General features: G+C 42.6%; 1 protein-coding gene across 1 annotated transcript in view; it reads right to left on the minus strand.

Annotated features, from left to right (window-relative positions):
- Positions 1-3,974: 3,974 nt before the first annotated feature.
- EHBP1L1 (EH domain binding protein 1 like 1) overlaps positions 3,975-18,276 on the minus strand; it is a 539,613-nt gene continuing 525,311 nt past the window's right edge. Inside the window, 2 exon segments of the mRNA XM_082271174.1 lie at positions 3,975-4,629; positions 11,872-11,986. Of these exon segments, the coding sequence (XP_082127300.1) occupies positions 4,542-4,629; positions 11,872-11,986 (203 nt within the window). The 3' untranslated portion in view covers positions 3,975-4,541.

Genomic DNA, 18,276 nt, shown 5'->3' on the forward strand with positions numbered 1-18,276 from the left:
ATTTTTATTTTTTGCGCTATAAACAAAAAAAGAGCGTCAATTTTGAAAAAATAACAATATTTTTCACTTTTTGTATATGAAATTCCCCCCCAAAAAAGTAAAAATCTAATTTTTTTAACATTTTAGGGCAATTTGTTTTATGCTACATATTTTTGGTAAAAAAAAAATCGCAATAAGCGTATTTTGATTGGTTTCCGCAAAAGTTATTGCGTTTACTAACTAAGGGAAAGATTTATGTCATTTTTATTGTTTTTTTTTAAACTAGTAATGGCGGCGATCTGCCATTTTTTTTGCGGGACTGCAACATTGCAGCGGACAGATCGGACCCCTGACTAACATTTTTGCACTTTTGGGGGTACCAGTGACATTACTACAGTAATCAGTGCTATACACATGCACTGTTACTGTAAAAATGACACTGGCAGAGAAGGGGTTAACTTTATTAGTGATCAAGGGGTTAAGTGTGTCCCTAAGGGACGTGATTCTAACTGTAAAGAGGCGTGGCTAGTGATGTAACCACAGAGACATTCGATCCTACATAGCAGGATCGTATGATCTCTGAAGTTACATCAGGGAGAATGACAGGCGGCTTTGTTTACATCAGCCGCCTGCCTTTCTCCCTCTCCAGTGGTAGATCGTGATTTGCAGGCGGACATCGGAGCCGCCGGTCACTCGTGCGGGGACCTCAGTTAACGAGTGGGGGCGTAGAACTACGTCCCTTTGCCCAGGAGGGGCTGACTGCCGCAGTAAATATACTGTGGGCGGTTGGCAAGCGGTTAAGCAATTTATCTGTGGTTTTGTGGATACCCAATGTTTCAGTTTGACAAATAGACAATTTGTTATAAAATGATTTAAATTGCCACAAACAGGAGTGTATTTTTTAATAATTTTATTTGTCACATCAAGCAATATATCAATCTCACAATGCTTGTCCAGCAATCCCTTTGTACCATTAAAATAACATTTATACAGAATGCAGTGCAAAGCTGTTTTTTTTCAAGCTGAAACACATCACATGAGAAAAAGCTACCTTTAAAACATTTAGGGACTCACTTATAAAGATCAGTTATATATAAATGCTTTGTTTTGCCGAACTCTGAACTGTTTCACATCTGAATGCTCCTCCAATTTCTAAAATTATAAAACAGAAAGCTGTGATAGTAAAGGTAAACAAAATTGTAAAAAGTAGACATTGACCAAAAAATTATGCCATCTTGAGGAAAATTCTATCCCCTCATAAATTAGGTGACAGTTAAACTTTCAGCAAAAGAAAAAAAGACAATTTTAAATGGGTAAAGCCTATCTGCGTAATTTTGCATATTTGCATAATAGTTTATCCTGGTGTGATGTAATTTGATTGTCATCTTCCTGGGAAGAATAACAGCTGCATGATTGTAAGCATCCATCCAGACACCCGAGCTAAGCTTATGGCAATAAAATTATTTGCAAGCAGTGGAAGATCATAAATTTGATGGCATGCTGGAAATAGTGTATGGTCACTGAAAGTTTAGTAACTGGCTACTATTTAAAGCAGAAATAAAATCCACCTATACTTGCCTCCCCTCCATAGATGCCATGTCTGCAAGCTCCTTCACCAATATCTACCCCCAGTCTTTTTCTTGGTTTGGCATCTTCTGCCATTTTGGCTGACCAGTCTCAGGAGGATGTAACTCCCACACATGTTCATAGTAGTTGATTTATCCCGACACCGAGGCAAGCCCTGTCTTTTCTACAGCAAAACCTTTTTTTTTCAGTCTGCTGACAAACTTGTTTAAAATGTACACTGAGCTGCCCATGCGCAGCTTAGAGTACATTTACATTTTACATATATAAGTTGTGCATGGGCAGCTCAGTAAACATTTTAAAGAAATTTGTCAGCAGGCTGGAAAAAAGGTTTTACGGTAGAATAGCAAAGGCAGTGATCTTTATTTCCTGTATCAGCAGTTACCTATAGCAACCACAAGCTTCAAAAGTGAATGTGAATTAGAGACCTTTGTCACAGCATAGTTGTATCAAATAAGCAATGAAAACGCTTGGACTAAAGAATCCACTATTACCTGTTAAGTGTAGAACATAATGCTCTCCTGTAGCTATATGGCAGATTCATGATACAGTATATTTCCAGGTACAGGGTCATACACAGGGTTTTCCCCTATGATTGATGCACATGCTGATACAGTTTACAGGTACTGTGTATGGCACAGTGTATAGTTTAGCATGTTGAACTCTGAAGAAATTTAAACAATGGTCTCATTTTTTATAGTTGCTTTCTAGGGGAGGGGGACTGCTTGTTATCAGGGATTGATATGTATTTGTAAAAAAAAAAAAAAAGATTGTGCATTTTTTTTATATTTAGGTGTGCATATGTATTCAATTTCTTTCTCCTTTTTTGTATACAAGTTTCATCCTAGTCAACATGTACATTTAGAAAATGGACAGAGCACCAATATAAAAAAAGGCAGGTGTTTCAGAAAATATATATTTCTCATGAAAAAAAAAAAATCAATATATCAATTTTTACCTTTGTAAATAGACCCCCCAAATATTTTCATCATACTTAAATAATATATAGTTGTCCCTGCCAACAAAATATCTTATTGTGTGCATTAATGCAATTCTGGTACATAATGATAATATCACTGGGTGTATCACAATTAAAATAATGCCACTGCTACAGTCCTATTTAAAAAATATATATATTATTAATAATAATACTGATGCTGGTTCCCTGACTCCTAGGGTATTGGTATTGCTGGACTGGCCAATCTTCTTCTGCAGCTGTTGACCATGTCTCTACAATCTGGAAATTTTGGGGCATATTTATAAAGGCCCCTCACCAAAGATTCACTGCAGGTAAATCTTCTAGATGCAATTGTTTAAATGATGGTGAATAATTCACAATCAGTGAATGTTTTGTGAAAATCACATTCATTGTTTTAGTATCATATGCATTGCTATTTAACATGCCCCATTAAAGAATTTCTGGTAAACATAATCTCAGGGAATTTTTAGACCTCAAGTCTGTCTGTTACTTATATCGCTACCTGTGAAATTAGACTAATATAAATGGAAAGGAAGAAAGCTCTAAGCATTATAACAGAGTTTTTCTTTGAATTAACATTACAGAGCATTGATAGGGCAGCTTCTTTGTCACATACATTTTCTGATTTTGATACATGCACTGTAGTTTCTAAGGATCAATAAACCTTTATTTTCACACACAAGGTGACAGAGTAGTCATTATTACTATTTTGAATTGGAAAATAAATGAGTATTTTTTAAAACTTAAATTTTTTTTTTTAAGTTTTATTATGGGTTCTAAACACTTCAGTGATATTACTATTACAAATCAGAAAATACAAATATGAATGGATAATATGCATACTTTTGTAATATTCACACGTATTTAAAATTAGACCTGCTTGATTGTCATATATATCTTGACTTTGGCACACATGTACCAAGCAGTTGGCTTATAAAAAAACGAAAATTTAAAAGACCATTATTTTAACTTTACTAACAAAAGCACATTTTCATAATCATTGTACAGATCCCAGTACACCAGGCAAAATTTACCAATCAAAGAGAAAGCTAAGGGGTAATATAATTACTTGCAGTAAATAATGTTTTTACATAGAAATAATTGAGAAAAAAAAAAGTAAATGTGCACCTTCCAGGTATTTAAAGGTTTGAAATAATGAACAGCTCTCATGACTAGACCATACACTGACACTGTGATGGAGTGAAAGCTACAGTTTAAAAGAAATTAATGTTCTCTTAAGGCACATAGGAAGACATTCACACAGTAACATTTTTGAAAAAAGAAATTGAAAAAAGCAGGTATGCCTGAAAAGAGTGGGTGCAAAAAAGACTGTAAAATGTCACTTTATGTAAACCTCTTTAGGAACAAAGTGATTTCAATCCTGAAAAAATTCAGTGACAAACGATTCATAAAAATGGTAGCATACATGCTCACCCTATGTTTTGCAAGGCAATGTGACTTCTGGTGTGAGACCTGGAACTACAAATCATGCGTTATAAAATAAGTTCCATTTTAGTCTTAACCTTGAGAAAACTGTGCACTTAAGCCTTGTCCGTAAAAGTGAATTGAAATTTGTTTTTTTTTTCTAAAGTGCAACTGATGAATTTCCAACGATCCTTATACCAAAGATAGTACTGGAAACGTACTCGCGGTCATTTTAACTAATAATAATTATTTTCAACGAATTCCAAGAATTGGTAACACTTTTTACAAAATCTCCCTACCAATATATAAGGTCTTCACAAATTTAAATATTACTCCACATCAATAGCAGCAAGTGAAAAAAGACAATTAAAAAGATTGTGAGTAGTGCTTAGAAGGAATCTCAGCATCTTAGTCTAAGACCAAGCACTGGAAAATGTTTATAGACCATTTTATCTATTTAGAGAAGATCTAAGGTTTACTTTTTTATTATAGATAAGAGTTTTTTATGAATACGATTTGCTTGTTTTGAGTTTGACAGATTATTTGTATATGTCTTTCCTTTGGCCTCAAAGCCTTAGCTGATGCGACATTTCTCCTTTTTGCTGAGCTTTCGCCTCCTTTGCTCAAGACTTCTCTCTATTATTTCATCTTCTTCTATAGCTCTGTATGAATCAAGCAAGAAATCAAACATTAACAGTTATCTGTGATGGACAGAGATTGAGAACTTTTTAGATTATATTTAATATAAATATATATGTATAAAATAATATAATATAAAATTATACTGTAATTGTGATGGTATGACCCCCCTCTCACCGTCACGGGTTCCCCTTTTTCAGAACAGCAAATAATCCATCTAGGCGAAATAACACTGGCATAGCATAACACCCCCCATACAAGAGCCAAGGCTTAATTCTGGGTAAAAGATAGTTTATTAACCAGTCTCACACACTATATATACACAACACAGGGACACATCCCCCCCTCCTGACCAGGTCAGGGCCCCAATTACATTATCATGCAAATCAAGGACTACTGAGTCATGCCACATCGTGGCAAATATGAGGGCTTAGACAAAAGGCAGGGATTTTAATGGTACTTAATAAAAGGTTAACCACCAATAATTAAGAAAATACAAGCTTTATTTAAATGTCTTACTTTATACAAATGTACATAGAAAAAGACAAAAATACAGAGACATCACATATATTGGATTAAAAACCAAAAAGCTCTTTCTACAAAATTGACCTCCAGTGATCAGCCAAAACGGCTAACTCCAGCGGACATTGCCCGACATGTTTCGCTATTGCTTCTTCAGGGGCATGTAGCTGTAGTGAGATGATCTCCAAGGTTCTATATCACAAAAACAATATGTAAATAGATAGATGTTATTATACATATTTACACAAGTATATCTGCTCGCTGAGTGAGTGACCACCACCATAACGTGCCTGTACACCAAACGGCCCCCCACCGCCACCAATGACTAGATGGAAGGATAGTCAAAAGAACTGGATGCAAGCTTAGGTAGTACTTCCTACTTCCTCTACATTATAATGTAGATGAGATTGTGTACAGAAAGAGAATCAATCTGAACCAATTATCTAGCCATCTGGACAGAAGTTCATTAGCAATTAACAAGGAGACACACAGCACACCTTAACCACTTAAGCCCCGGAAAATTTTACCCCCATTCTGACCAGGGGGTATTTTGCGATTCGGCACTGCGTGATTTTAACGGACAATTGCGCGGTCGTGCGACACTGTACCTATACAAATTTGGCGTCCTTTTTTTCCCACAAACAGAGCTTTCTTTTGGTGGTATTTGATCACCTGTGCGATTTTTTGATCACGCGCTATAAACAAAAAAAGAGCGTCAATTTTGCAAAAATAGCAATATTTTTCACAATTTTTTATATGAAATTCCCCCCAAAAAAATGTAAAAATCAAAATTTTTTAACATTTTCGGCCAATTTGTTTTATGCTACCTATGTTTGGTAAAAAAAAATCGCAAAAAGCGTATTTTGATTGGTTTGCGCAAAAGTTATCGCGTTTACTAACAAAGGGAAAGATTTTTGTCATTTTTGTTGTTTTTTTTTTAACGCGTAATGGCGGCGATCTGCGATTTTTTTTTTGCGGTACTGCGACATTGGGGCGGACAGATCGGACCCTTGACTGACATATGTGACACTTTTGGGGTTACCAGTGACATTTCTACAGTAATCAGTGCTATACATATGCACTGTTACTGTAAAAATACACTGGTAGTGAAGGGGTTAACTTTATTTGGGAGGGAGGGGCTGTGTGTATCCCTAGGGGCGTGCTTTCTACTGTGATTGGCTGTGGCTTGAGCTGTAAGGACACTGATCAACGGATCTACATACTAGATCCGTGTGATCAGTGTCTTTACAGCGAGGAGAATGACAGGTGGCTTGTTTACACAAGCTGCCTGACATTCTCCCTCTCCCCCGCGGATCGCCGAGTGAGCGGCGGACATCGGGTCCGCTGGTCACACGCGCGGGGGGGGGGTCCGTGACCACGCGGGAGCGGGAGCGCGCCTCCGGGGGCGCGCGCTCGCTCCCTAGACCCTCACAAGCTAGTGACGTAGCCCTACGTCACTTTGCCTGTGAGGGGCTGACTGCCGACGTAGATCGGCGTTAGGCAGTCGGCAAGTGGTTAATATACAAACAATAGGAAGACCACCAGGGATAGACTGCCCGTCTCCGATACCAAAGAACATGGAACAGAGGCCAAGGTGAATAGCTCTTTCAATGAACATATTCAGAATCAAACAGCCCAGGGACAGTCTTCACATCTTTCTCCAAACCAAATGTATGAAATGAGTCCATGATAGGGTTCTCCTTCACACTTCTCCCCCCTTGCTTACAGCTCCGGCAGACACAGTTGGACCCTTTTCAGGTCGACTTGGGGCTGTCCAGGTCGTACCTTGTAGAACTTAGGCCACCAGCTCAGTCTTTCTAGATAGGCCATCAGCATTTCCGTTCAGCTTCCCCGGTCGGTAATGTATGGTGAAGTCGAAGGGTTGCAATGCGAGACTCCACCTGAAAAGACGGGCATTATCCTCGGCAACCCGATTGAGCCAAACTAGAGGATTGTGGTCTGTGATTAGAGTGAATGCACGGCCATGGAGATAGGGTGCTAATTTCTTCAGTGCCCACACGAGAGCTAGGCACTCTTTTTCAATGACTGACTAACTGACCTCCCTGGGCAGTAGTTTTTGGCTCAAATAGGCGACTGGGTGCCCCCCCCCCATCCTCTACGACCTGGCTTAAAACTGCCCCCAGTCCAAACATGGAAGCATCTGTATAGACGATAAAACGTTTGTTAGGATCAGGGGCAGCGAGAACTGGTGCATTTACAAAAGCTTGTTTCTAGGCTTGGAAGGCTGTCTCACACTCCGAGGACCACAGGACCTGTCAGGGTAAGTTTTTCTTCATCAGGTCTGTCAGGGGTTTGGCCAGGGTGCTATATTCAGATACAAAGCATCTATAGTAACCGGCTGTCCCTAAGAAAGCCATAACTTGTGTCTTGGTACAGGGAGTAGGCCAATTGGCAACGGCCTCGATCTTAGCAGGTTCTGGCTGTTGCTTCCCACATCATACTCGATGGCCCAGAAACGGAACTTCCGCCATACCAATGTGACACTTATCTGGCTTCAAGGTCAAGTTGGCTGGCCTGATCCTTTCTAGTACAGTCCCTACGTGTTCTAAGTGAGCCTCCCAGTCGCTAAAAATCGATATGACGTCAAGATATGCGCACACATAATCCTGGAGACCATATAGGAGGCGATCTACCATCCTCTGGAATGTAACTGGGGCATTCTTCATCCCGAACGGCACAATGATAAACTGGTATAAGCCGAACGTGGTGGTGAAGGCCGATTTTTAGAATGGCATCCTCGGCTAGGGGAATTTGCCAGTAGCCCTTGTATAAGACGATAGTGCTTAGATACTTCCCTCTAGCTATCCGGTCCAATAGTTTGTCTGCCCGGGGCATCGGATAGGCATCTGTGACTGTCTTATCGTTAAGTCATCGGTAATCTATGCAGAAGCTGGTCGTACCGTCCCGTTCCGGCACCAGTACCACCGGCGAAGCCCAAGGGCTTTCGGAGGGCTCAATGACCCCTAAGCAAAGCATTTCATTTATTTCTTTCCGCATCGCTTCCCGGACTGCCTCGGGGAGGCGGTAGGGGGGCTGCCTCAAAGGAGCTTGGCCTGGGGTCTCTACCCGGTGGGTTGCTAGTCTAGTGTATCCGGGTTCCTGGGAGAACGTGGCCTCCAGGAGGGCGGTCGCTTGGGTCCGCTCTATGTCCCTTTCTCTCTGGTCACTCCCTAGCAAATCAGGTAAAGGTAGGGTATCCGGATCCTTGGATGCTGGGGCATACACGGCCACCACATCTTCTTCTCTACCTTTGTATTCCTAGAGAATGTTGATGTGAAATGTGCGCTTCACATCCTCATTCTCACAACTGGCTACTGTGTAAGTAGTGTCCCATACTTTCCCAATAATCTTGTAGGGTCCCTACCAGGCAGCCTGCAGTTTGTCTTGTCAGACATAACCCTCTGTCGCCCCTGAAAGCTACGGTGTCGGGCCCTCTGGTCGTACCATACCCGCTGGCACCGCTGAGCTGCCTGAAGGTTCTAGTGCACCGTCAACGCCTCCATACTGTCTCTCAACTCCAGTACGTATGGTATCACCGGGGTCCCTGCTGACTCTGTGGCCCCATCCCCGTGCTCTCGAATAAGGTTTAGGGGCCCCCACACTCGCCTCTCGTATAACAACTCAAAGGGTGAGAACTCCGTTGATTCCTGCGGCACCTCTCGATAGGCAAAAAGAATGTGAGGCAGGAATCGCTCCCAGTCACTGCAAGCGGCTGTGAACGTCTTCAGCATCTGCTTCAGAGTTCCAATGAACCGCTCACACAGACCTTTAGTCTGGGGATGATACGGGGAGCTCATCAGGGGTTTTATCCCGCAGACCTTCCAGAACTGATGAGTCACAGTTGCAGTGAACTGAGTACCCTGGTCAGATAGGATCTCTCAAGGAAATCTGACTCTTGAGAATACCTTGACCAGTGCATCCGCCACTGTCTCGGCTTCAATATTGGGTAGCGCTACTGCTTCAGGGTATCTAGTGGCATAATCTACTATGGTGAGAATATAACGTTTACCAGAGTGACTGGGTTGAGCTAGGGGTCCTATTAAATCTACCGCTACCCAAATAAAGGGGTCTTCAATGATGGGCATGGAAACCATATTAGCTTTAGGGTGGTCGTCCCTCTTACCAACCCGCTGGCATCCTTCACTCGTTTGACAATATTGTCGGACATCATTGGAGATTCCCGGCCAGAAAAAGTTTTGGGTTAACCAGTATGAGGTCCGCCGCATTCCTAAATGTCCGGCTAATTAAATATCGTGCCCAATCTTCATCAGCTCCTGCCTATATTTTTGGAGAACTACTAGCTGGCGTTTGTTTTGGCCCAGATGCATTTTTCCTTGAGTCAGTGAGCCTATACAACCTGCTACCCTCCCACACATACTTTTCCCCCTCCAGTCCCCCTTGACCCAATACAGCTTTTTCCCTGTACTTTAGTAAGGTGAGGTCTCCCGCTACCTCTTTCCCAAAATCCTCAGGGGTATGCCAGGGTAGGGGCTCTACCGTCACGTTCGGGGAAGTATGTCTTACCTGGGTCTCTGGAGTTTGGGAGAGGTTTTCTGCAACGTGGCTCTGGTAGTGACAGCTTTAACCTTCTGGTTGGGTGTAGGTGTAAATGCAGACGTAAGGGGACCCAGATCATTGCCGAGTATCACATCCGCGGGCAAATCCTTCATGACCCCCACCTTTACAGTTCCAGACCCCACACCCCAATCCAAATAAACCTGAGCGGTAGGGATTCTATAGACAGCTTCCCCTGCCACCCGAACAGCAATGGATTTGCCTGGCTGCTCGTGGTTGTTGAGCAAATGTCTCTGAACCAGTGTGATGGTGGCCCCTGTATCCCGAAGGCCTTGAACAGTCTGGCTATTAACCATCACCAGTTGACGGTGGTGTTGCCGGTTGTCCCCACTGGTTGCCTGCACCAGATTTGCTTCATGAAGGAACCCCAGGGGTTCTTCCCTGGTTAACTCTCGGGCCTCCCAGGTAATGGGACCGGGGTAATCGATGGAGTGAACCGCTGCCATTGTGTTGGTACCTGATGGACGATTCCAATTAGATTGGGGTTGTTAGATTGGACAATCCCTGCGGTAGTGTCCCACCTGCTTGCACTGGAAACAGCAAGGTCCTGTGGTCTGTGGAGGTCGATTTACTTCGGCCGCAGGTTGCTGAGGTGGTTGATGGCTCCCCCCTGGTTGTTGCACTGGTGTCTATACCTGAAGTGGTTGTGGTTGAGTGAGGATCATTCTGGCTTACGGCATCCGTGTGTTCATCTGCAAGCTGGGCTGCCTCTTGCAAGGTGAGGGGGTTAAAGTCCCTCACCCAATCCCTTACATCTGGTTGAAGCAACATGAAGAACTGTTCAAGTAGTACCAGTTGTAACAATTCCTCCAGGGTGTTAATCTGACATCCATTCACCCAGTGTGAGGCTGCCCTATGCAGCTGGCAAGCCCACTCTGTGTAGGAGTCTGACTCTGTTTTCCTGGAATTTCTAAATTTCCTCCGGTACGCCTCCGGGTTTTACTGCGTACCTGGCTAGGAGAGCTTCCTTCACCCGCTCGTATCTGTTTATGTCCTGATCAGGGATGGCTCTGAAGGCATCGGCTGCTTTGCCAGATAGTTTTCCTGTCAAAATGGGAACCCATTCCCCATCTGCTACTTTATGCAGGGCACATTGTCTCTCAAAATCCACCAAAAACCCGTCAATCTCACCTGTATTCTCCTCAAATGCATTAAACGCGCTGAAGAGAATTTTCCGCAGTTTGGGGTTAGAGCTGGAACCATTCGGTACAACCGCTGTAGTTCGCTGTGCCTCCACTAAGCGGATTTGTAATTCCCATTGTTTATTTACATTTTCGTTCACACTATCAATGATGCGGAAAATAAGTTAAGGTGAAGGATTTGGCCCGAACAGCACCAGCGGTTCCCTTATTTCTCTGTCCACTTCGCTTTCTTCTGCACGAACAGCCAGGTTTGCCACGACCAAATTCTCCCGATCCAGCTCCATTAGCTTGCTTATGATGAGACGCTTGGCTTTTTTGCTGGCAATACCCCCACAAACCGCCAACATTTCCTTCAAAGTGTTGCGCTTGATTTGAGTGTAGCAACCTTCCATGCATGCTGCTCCAGTTCAAGCCTTAAATTATAAATCCATGAAAAATGGATCGTCCCGCCGCTGCCATCCAATGTGACGGTCTTACCCCCTCTCACCGTCACGGGTTCCCCTTTTTCAGAACAGCAAATAGTCCATCTAGTCAAAATAACACTGGCATAGCATAACAACCCCCATACATGAGCCAATGCTTAATTCTGGGTAAAAGATACTTTATTAACCAGTCTCACACATTATATATACACAACACAGGGACACATCCCCCCTCCTGACCAGGTCAAGGCCCCTATTACATTATCATGTAGATGAGATTGTGTACAGAAAGAGAATCAATCTGGACAGAAGTTCATTAGCAATTAATAAGGAGACACACAGCACACCTTAATATACAAACAATAGGAAGACCACCAGGGATTGACTGCCCGTCTCCGATACCAAAGAACATGGAACTGAGGCCAAGGTGAATAGCTCTTTCAATGAACATATTCAGAATCAAACAGCCCAGGGACAGTCTTCACAACTTTCTCCGGAACCAAATGTACGAAATGAGTCCATGATAGGGTTCTCTTTCACAATAATAATAATATAATAATATATATATATAAAATATACATACTTCCTCTCTTTTATATGGAGATCTCTCACAAGTCCATCACGTTGATCTACTAACGACACCAACTCATCCAGTAAGAGTTTCTCTCTTCTCTTCTGAGCTTCACTTTTTAAGTAGTCTATGGGGAAATACAAAATGTAGTAAAATTTGTATTCTGAAACCTTGCTAAACTGTCTGTATTATGTGGAACTATACTCACCTCCACTCCAAGGATGCCAGGTCTGTGATCTAACCCACCAGCACCAAAGTTTTCTACCTTGCTTTTTTCAGATTCAGCATCAAGAAAAATGCAAACAGGACAGTAAGTCCTGCAGTAATATGTCTCTACTGCAACAAACCAAAGCTACTATTTTGTTTTTTGGAGATTGGACATAGTTTAGCTTTAAAGTCCAACTTCAGCCATCAATGTATTTTATAGAATAGGAAAGGGGGAATCTCTGTCAGGTTTTTATTGTTGTTCATGCCTCTGTAGGGCATTTACCCTCACTATCTATCAGGACAATAGGGGCACAAACAAAAACCTAAAACAAAATTACAATTGAAACAGAATGAGGAAGTGCTTCCCTTCCATAGAAGAACTTTGCGGTGACTGGGCACTTGTCGAGCAAAAAAGATTAATGCAAGCTGTTTCTCTGCACAGAATGGCTTATGGGGAACCAGGCAAGGGTAGTAGAAGCTCCCATGATATTAAAGTGTATCTAGAATGAAGGAGGGCTAGAACGCCATATCAGGTATTACTGGTTTTCCAGAGCTCAACTAGAGGATCCTGTCCTCCCTTTCTTTTCTGGGGATAAATTTGTACCAGACAGGAAAAATCTGCACCACAGAGCAGACAATAATAAAGCTGACAGAGATTATAGCATTTCTCTAATTAAAAACTGGATTTTTGTCTTACCGTAACATCCTTTTATCCGATGTTCATTGACCGACACAGCTGAATATCTTCTTGAGCCTTGTGTTATGCTGCCCCCTACAGGAGTAGGACACTAGGCGGAAAAAAATTGACTATGCCTATAGGGCAATCCTAGGGGGTATACTCCCACTTCCTGCTATAGGGCTTCCGCTTTGTAACAAGCAATGTCAGAAGAATACATAACCCAACTCAACAGAGGGGTGGGTGCTGTGTCTGTCAATGAACATCAGAGAAAAGGATTTTACGGTAAGACAAAAATCCAGTTTTCTCTTTAGTTCATTGAAGGACACAGCTCCATATATTCTTGACCCTTGGGACATCCCAAAGCAGTCAAACATGAGGGGTGGGGCAGGAGTTCAACCAGGAACAACTGGAGCTCACCTACCAAAAAAAAAAAATACACCCTCAAGAGGCTTGAGCCTCTGCAACAGCAGTCTGCAAAACGTTGTGGCCAAAAGCAGCATCTGCAGATGCGACTACATCCACCTTATAAAATTTGAAGGTGTGCACAGACAACCAGGTGGCCACCTTGCAATCCTGGACCACTGATGCCTGATGATGGAAGGCCCAGGAGGCACTAAGCGCCCTCTTAGAATGTGCCTTAACAGGGAAAAGAAGGAACCTGACCCTTAATGGAATAGCCCTGCACCACCATCTGCCTGATCCATCTGGAAATGGTCACAGCAGATGTGGCATGCCCTTTATGAGACCCATCAGGCCCCTTATGAGATAAACAAGGAATCCGATTTCTGAATCGACTCAGTGGCCGCCAAGTACACCCTGATTGCCCGAACTACATCCAGTTACTGTAAGGGAATTTCTTTAGGATGCGTAGGTCTAGGACACAAGAAAGGCAACACAATGTCTTTATTTAAGTGGAAATCAGAGATGACCTTAGGAAGGAAAGACTGACAGGGACGTAGCACCACTTTGTCCCTGTGAACTACCAGGTAAGGTGACCGATAGAACAATGCAGCCAGCTCTGACACCCTGCATGCAGGAGTAATAGCCACCAAGAAGGCCACCTTCTGTGACAAAGTAAGCAGAGGAAGTTCACGAAAGTTTTCAAAAGGCAGTTTTTGAAGAACCGACAATACCATATTGAGGTCCCACGGATGCACCGGGACCTTACCGGAGGAGCCAGGTGACGTACTCCCTGAACAAAAGTGTGAACCAAGGAATTTGTGGCCAACGGACATTGGAAGAAGATTGCCAAGATAGAAATCTGGCCCTTGATGGTGCCTACGGCCAAACGCTGATCTACACCTCTTTGGAGAAACCCCAAAAGACGAGACACTGAAAAGGAACGGGGGGAAACCCCTAGAGACTCACACCAAGTAATGTACACCCTCCAAACTCGATGATAAATCTTCCTAGGAGTAGATTTTCTAGCTTTCAACAGTGTAGGAATTACCGAATCCAACAACCCTCTGTCCTTCAGCACCTGGCTTTTAATAGCCAGGCCGTTAGAGCCAACGACCGTAAAGCAGGATGGAAGATCGGTCCTTGAGACAAAAGATCTTCTCTGAGAGGGAGTTTCCAAGGGATGTCGGCTATCAGTCTTACCAGGTCTACGTACCACGACCGACGAGGCCAGTCTAGGGCCACCAGAATGACTGGAATCCCTTCTGCCTCAATTCTGCGCAGAAGTCTCGGCAGAAGTTTTAGTGAAGGAAAGGCATACAATAGACCATACTGGCCACAAGGGGCCACCAGAGCATCTGTGGCATCGGCCAGAGGGTCCCTAGACTTTCCCATAAACCTCTGAACCCTGCGGTTGAGATGTTAGGCCAACAGGTCCACATCGGGAGTCCCCCATCCGAGACACAGTTGTTAAAATATCTCCGGGTGAAGAGACCATTCTCCCTGATCCAGCGCTTGCCAATTTTCCACCCCTGGAATGTGCACCGCAGAGAGGGCTGAAAAAAAAAAGTTCTGCCCATCTTAGAATGCCGGCCACTTCTCTGTCCACTAGGACACTTTTGGTGGCCCCTTGATGATTGACATATATGCCACAGCCATGGCATATATGCCATGCCATATATGCCATGGCATATATGAGTTGTCTGATTGAATCCTTACTGGGCGCCCCTGCAGACAGTCTGTCCACATGGACAGGCAAGGCCTGATTGCCCGAATCTCCAGGACATTGATCGGCAGACTGGACTCCTCCCGAGTCCAAACTCCCTGAGCCAGATCTGTGCCCAAGATACATCCCCAAATGGACAGACTGGTATCCATTGTGACCACCGTCTAGAACAGGGGGGAGAAAGGATTTTCCCTGTCAAAAAATTGCTGGAAAGTGGATCCACCATATCAAGGACCCCCTGGTACCCTGGCTTAACAGGATCAGATTGTCTAGGAACCGTTGATTCTTGTCCCATTTGGCAAGAATCTCCATTTGCAGAGGTCTGGTATGGAACTGAGCAAATGCAACCGCCTCGAAAGGGGAGACCCTCAAGCCCAGCACTTGCATTCAAGTCCTGAGAGACGACCGCCGGTTGGATAACAGGAGCTGAATCTTATGCTGCAACTTCAGGAGTTTGGTCTCTGGAAAAAACACCCGGGCTGAGGCTGAATCCAGCGTCAGCCCCAGGTAATCCAGTTTGTTGGATGGCATCAGGGCCGATTTTTGAAAATTCAGTTTCTAGCCTAATTCTTGCAAGGTTCGCACAGTGATATCCAAATCATCTTTTAACCACTTTACCACCGGAGGATTTTGCTGTCTTCCGTCCAGACCACTTTTTGTGCTTCGGCACTGTGCGACTTTAACTGACAATTGTGCGGTCATGCAATGTGGTACCCAAACAAAATTTACGTCCTTTTTTTCCCAAAAACAGAGCTTTCTTTTGGTGGTATTTGATCACCTCTGCGCTTTTTATTTTTTGCGATATTAATAAAAAAAGAGCGAAAATTTTGCAAAAAAATGACATTTTCAACTTTGTCTTTTAAAAAATATCCAATATACTCAATTTATGTCATTTTTTTTGGCCAAAATATATTTAGCTACATGTCTTTGACAAAAAAAAGATTCAATGAGCGTATTTTTATTGGTTTGCGCAAAAGTTATAGCGTCTACAAACTATGGTGTAAATACTGAAATTTTACGCAGCTTTAATTTCTGACTGCCTATCTCAATTCATGAAGTGCTAAAATGGCAGGGCAGTACAAGACCCCCCCCAAATTACCACTTTTTGGAAAGTAGACATCCTAAGGAATGTTCTGAGAGGCATGTTGAGCTCATTGAATATTTCATTTTTTTGTCACAGGTGTTTTAAAAATGACTAAAAAAAAAAAATTTTTTTTTTTAACACAAAGTTGTCACTAAAAGATAAATTTCTCACACATGCCATGGGTATATGTGTAATTACACTCCAAAATATATTCTGCTGCTTCTCCTGAGTACAGGGATACCACATATGTGAGACTTTTTGGGAGCCTAGCTGTGTACGGGACCCCGAAAATCAATCTCCATCTTTAGGTTTTCTAATGGCGTAAATTTTTGATTTTACTCCTCACTACCCATCACAGTTTCGGAGGCCCTGAAATTTCAAGATAGCACAAAACCCCCCAAATGACCCCATTTTGCAAAGTAGACACCCCAAGCTATTTGCTGAGAGGCATGGTGAGTCCATGGAATATTTTATATTTTGCCACAAGTTTTGGGAAAATTACAATTTATTATTTTTTTTTTTTTTAACACAAAGTTGTCACTAAAAGATAAAATTCTCACACATGACATGGGTATATGTGGAATGACACCCCAAAATACATTCTGCCGCTTCTCCTGAGTATGGGGAAACCCCATGTGTGAGACTTTTTGGGAGCCTAGCTGTGTACGGGACCCCGAAAATGAATCTCCATCTTTAGGTTTTCTAATGGCGTAAATTGTTGATTTCACTCCTGACTACCCATCACAGTTTCGGAGGCCCTGAAATTTCAAGATAGCACAAAACCCCCCCAAATGACCCCATTTTGCAAAGTAGACACCCCAAGCTATTTGCTGAGAGGCATGGTGAGTCCATGGAATATTTTATATTTTGCCACAAGTTCCGGGAAATATATTATTATTATTTTTTTTTTTTGTTTTTTTACGCAAAGTTGTCACTAAATGATATATTGCTCACACGTGCCATGGGTATATATGAAATGACACCCCAAAATACATTCTGCTGCTTCTCCTGAGTACAGGGATACCACATGTGTGAGACTTTTTTGCAGTCTAGCCGAGTACAGGTCCTCGAAATCCAACCCCCACTTTCAGGCTTTCCAAGGGCGTAAATTGTTGATTTCACTCCTGACTACCTATAACAGTTTTGGAGGCCATGAAATGCCAAGACAGCACAAACCCCCCCCCAAATGACCCCTTTTCGGAAAGAAGACACCCTAAGCTATTTGCAGAGAGGCATGTTGAGTGTTTTGCAGATCTCACTTTTTGTCACAAAGTTTTGGAAATTGAAAAAAGAGGAAAAAAATGCATTTTCCTGTTTTTTCTTCATTTTCCAAAAAAAATGAGAGATGCAAAATACTCACCATGCCTCTCAGCAAATAGATTGGAGTGTCTACTTTGCAAAATGGGGTCATTTGGGGGGGTTTTGTGTCATCTTGGCATTTCATGGCCTTCAAAAGTGTGATAGGTAGTAAGGAGTGAGATCAACAATTTACGCCCTTAGAAAGCCTGAAGGTGGGGAGTGGTTTTCCGGGTCCTGTACGCGGCTAGATTGCAAAAAAGTCTCACACATGGGGTATCCTTGTACTCAGGAGAAGCAGCAGAATGTATTTTGGGGTGTCATTTCACATATACCCATGGCATGTGTGAGCATTATATCATTTACTGACAACTTTGTGTAAAAAAAAAAAAAAAATAATAATTTTCCTGAAACTTGTGGCAAAATATAAAATATTCCATGGACTCATCATGCCTCTCATCTAATAGATTGGAGTGTCTACTTTGCAAAATGGGGTCATTTGGGGGGGGTTTTGTGCCATTTTGGCATTTCATGGCCTTCAAAAGTGTGATAGGTAGTAAGGAGTGAGATCAACAATTTACGCCCTTAGAAAGCCTGAAGGTGGGGAGTGGTTTTCAGGGTCCTGTACGCGGCTAGACTGCAAAAAAGTCTCACACATGGGGTATCCTTGTACTCAGGAGAAGCAGCAGAATGTATTTTGGGGTGTCATTTCACATATACCCATGGCATGTGTGAGCATTATATCATTTACTGACAACTTTGTGTAAAAAATAAATAAATAAATAAAATAATAATTTTCCTGAAACTTGTGGCAAAATATAAAATATTCCATGGACTCATCATGCCTCTCATCTAATAGCTTGGAGTGTCTACTTTGCAAAATGGGGTCATTTGGGGGGGTTTTGTGCCATTTTGGCATTTCATGGCCTTCAAAAGTGTGATAGGTAGTAAGGAGTGAGATCAACAATTTACGCCCTTAGAAAGCCAGAAGGTGTGGATTGGTTTTCGGGGTCCTGTACGCGGCTA

The sequence above is a fragment of the Pelophylax lessonae genome (assembly GCF_965119305.1).
Source record: "Pelophylax lessonae genome assembly, chromosome: 10".
NCBI lineage: Eukaryota > Metazoa > Chordata > Amphibia > Anura > Ranidae > Pelophylax > Pelophylax lessonae.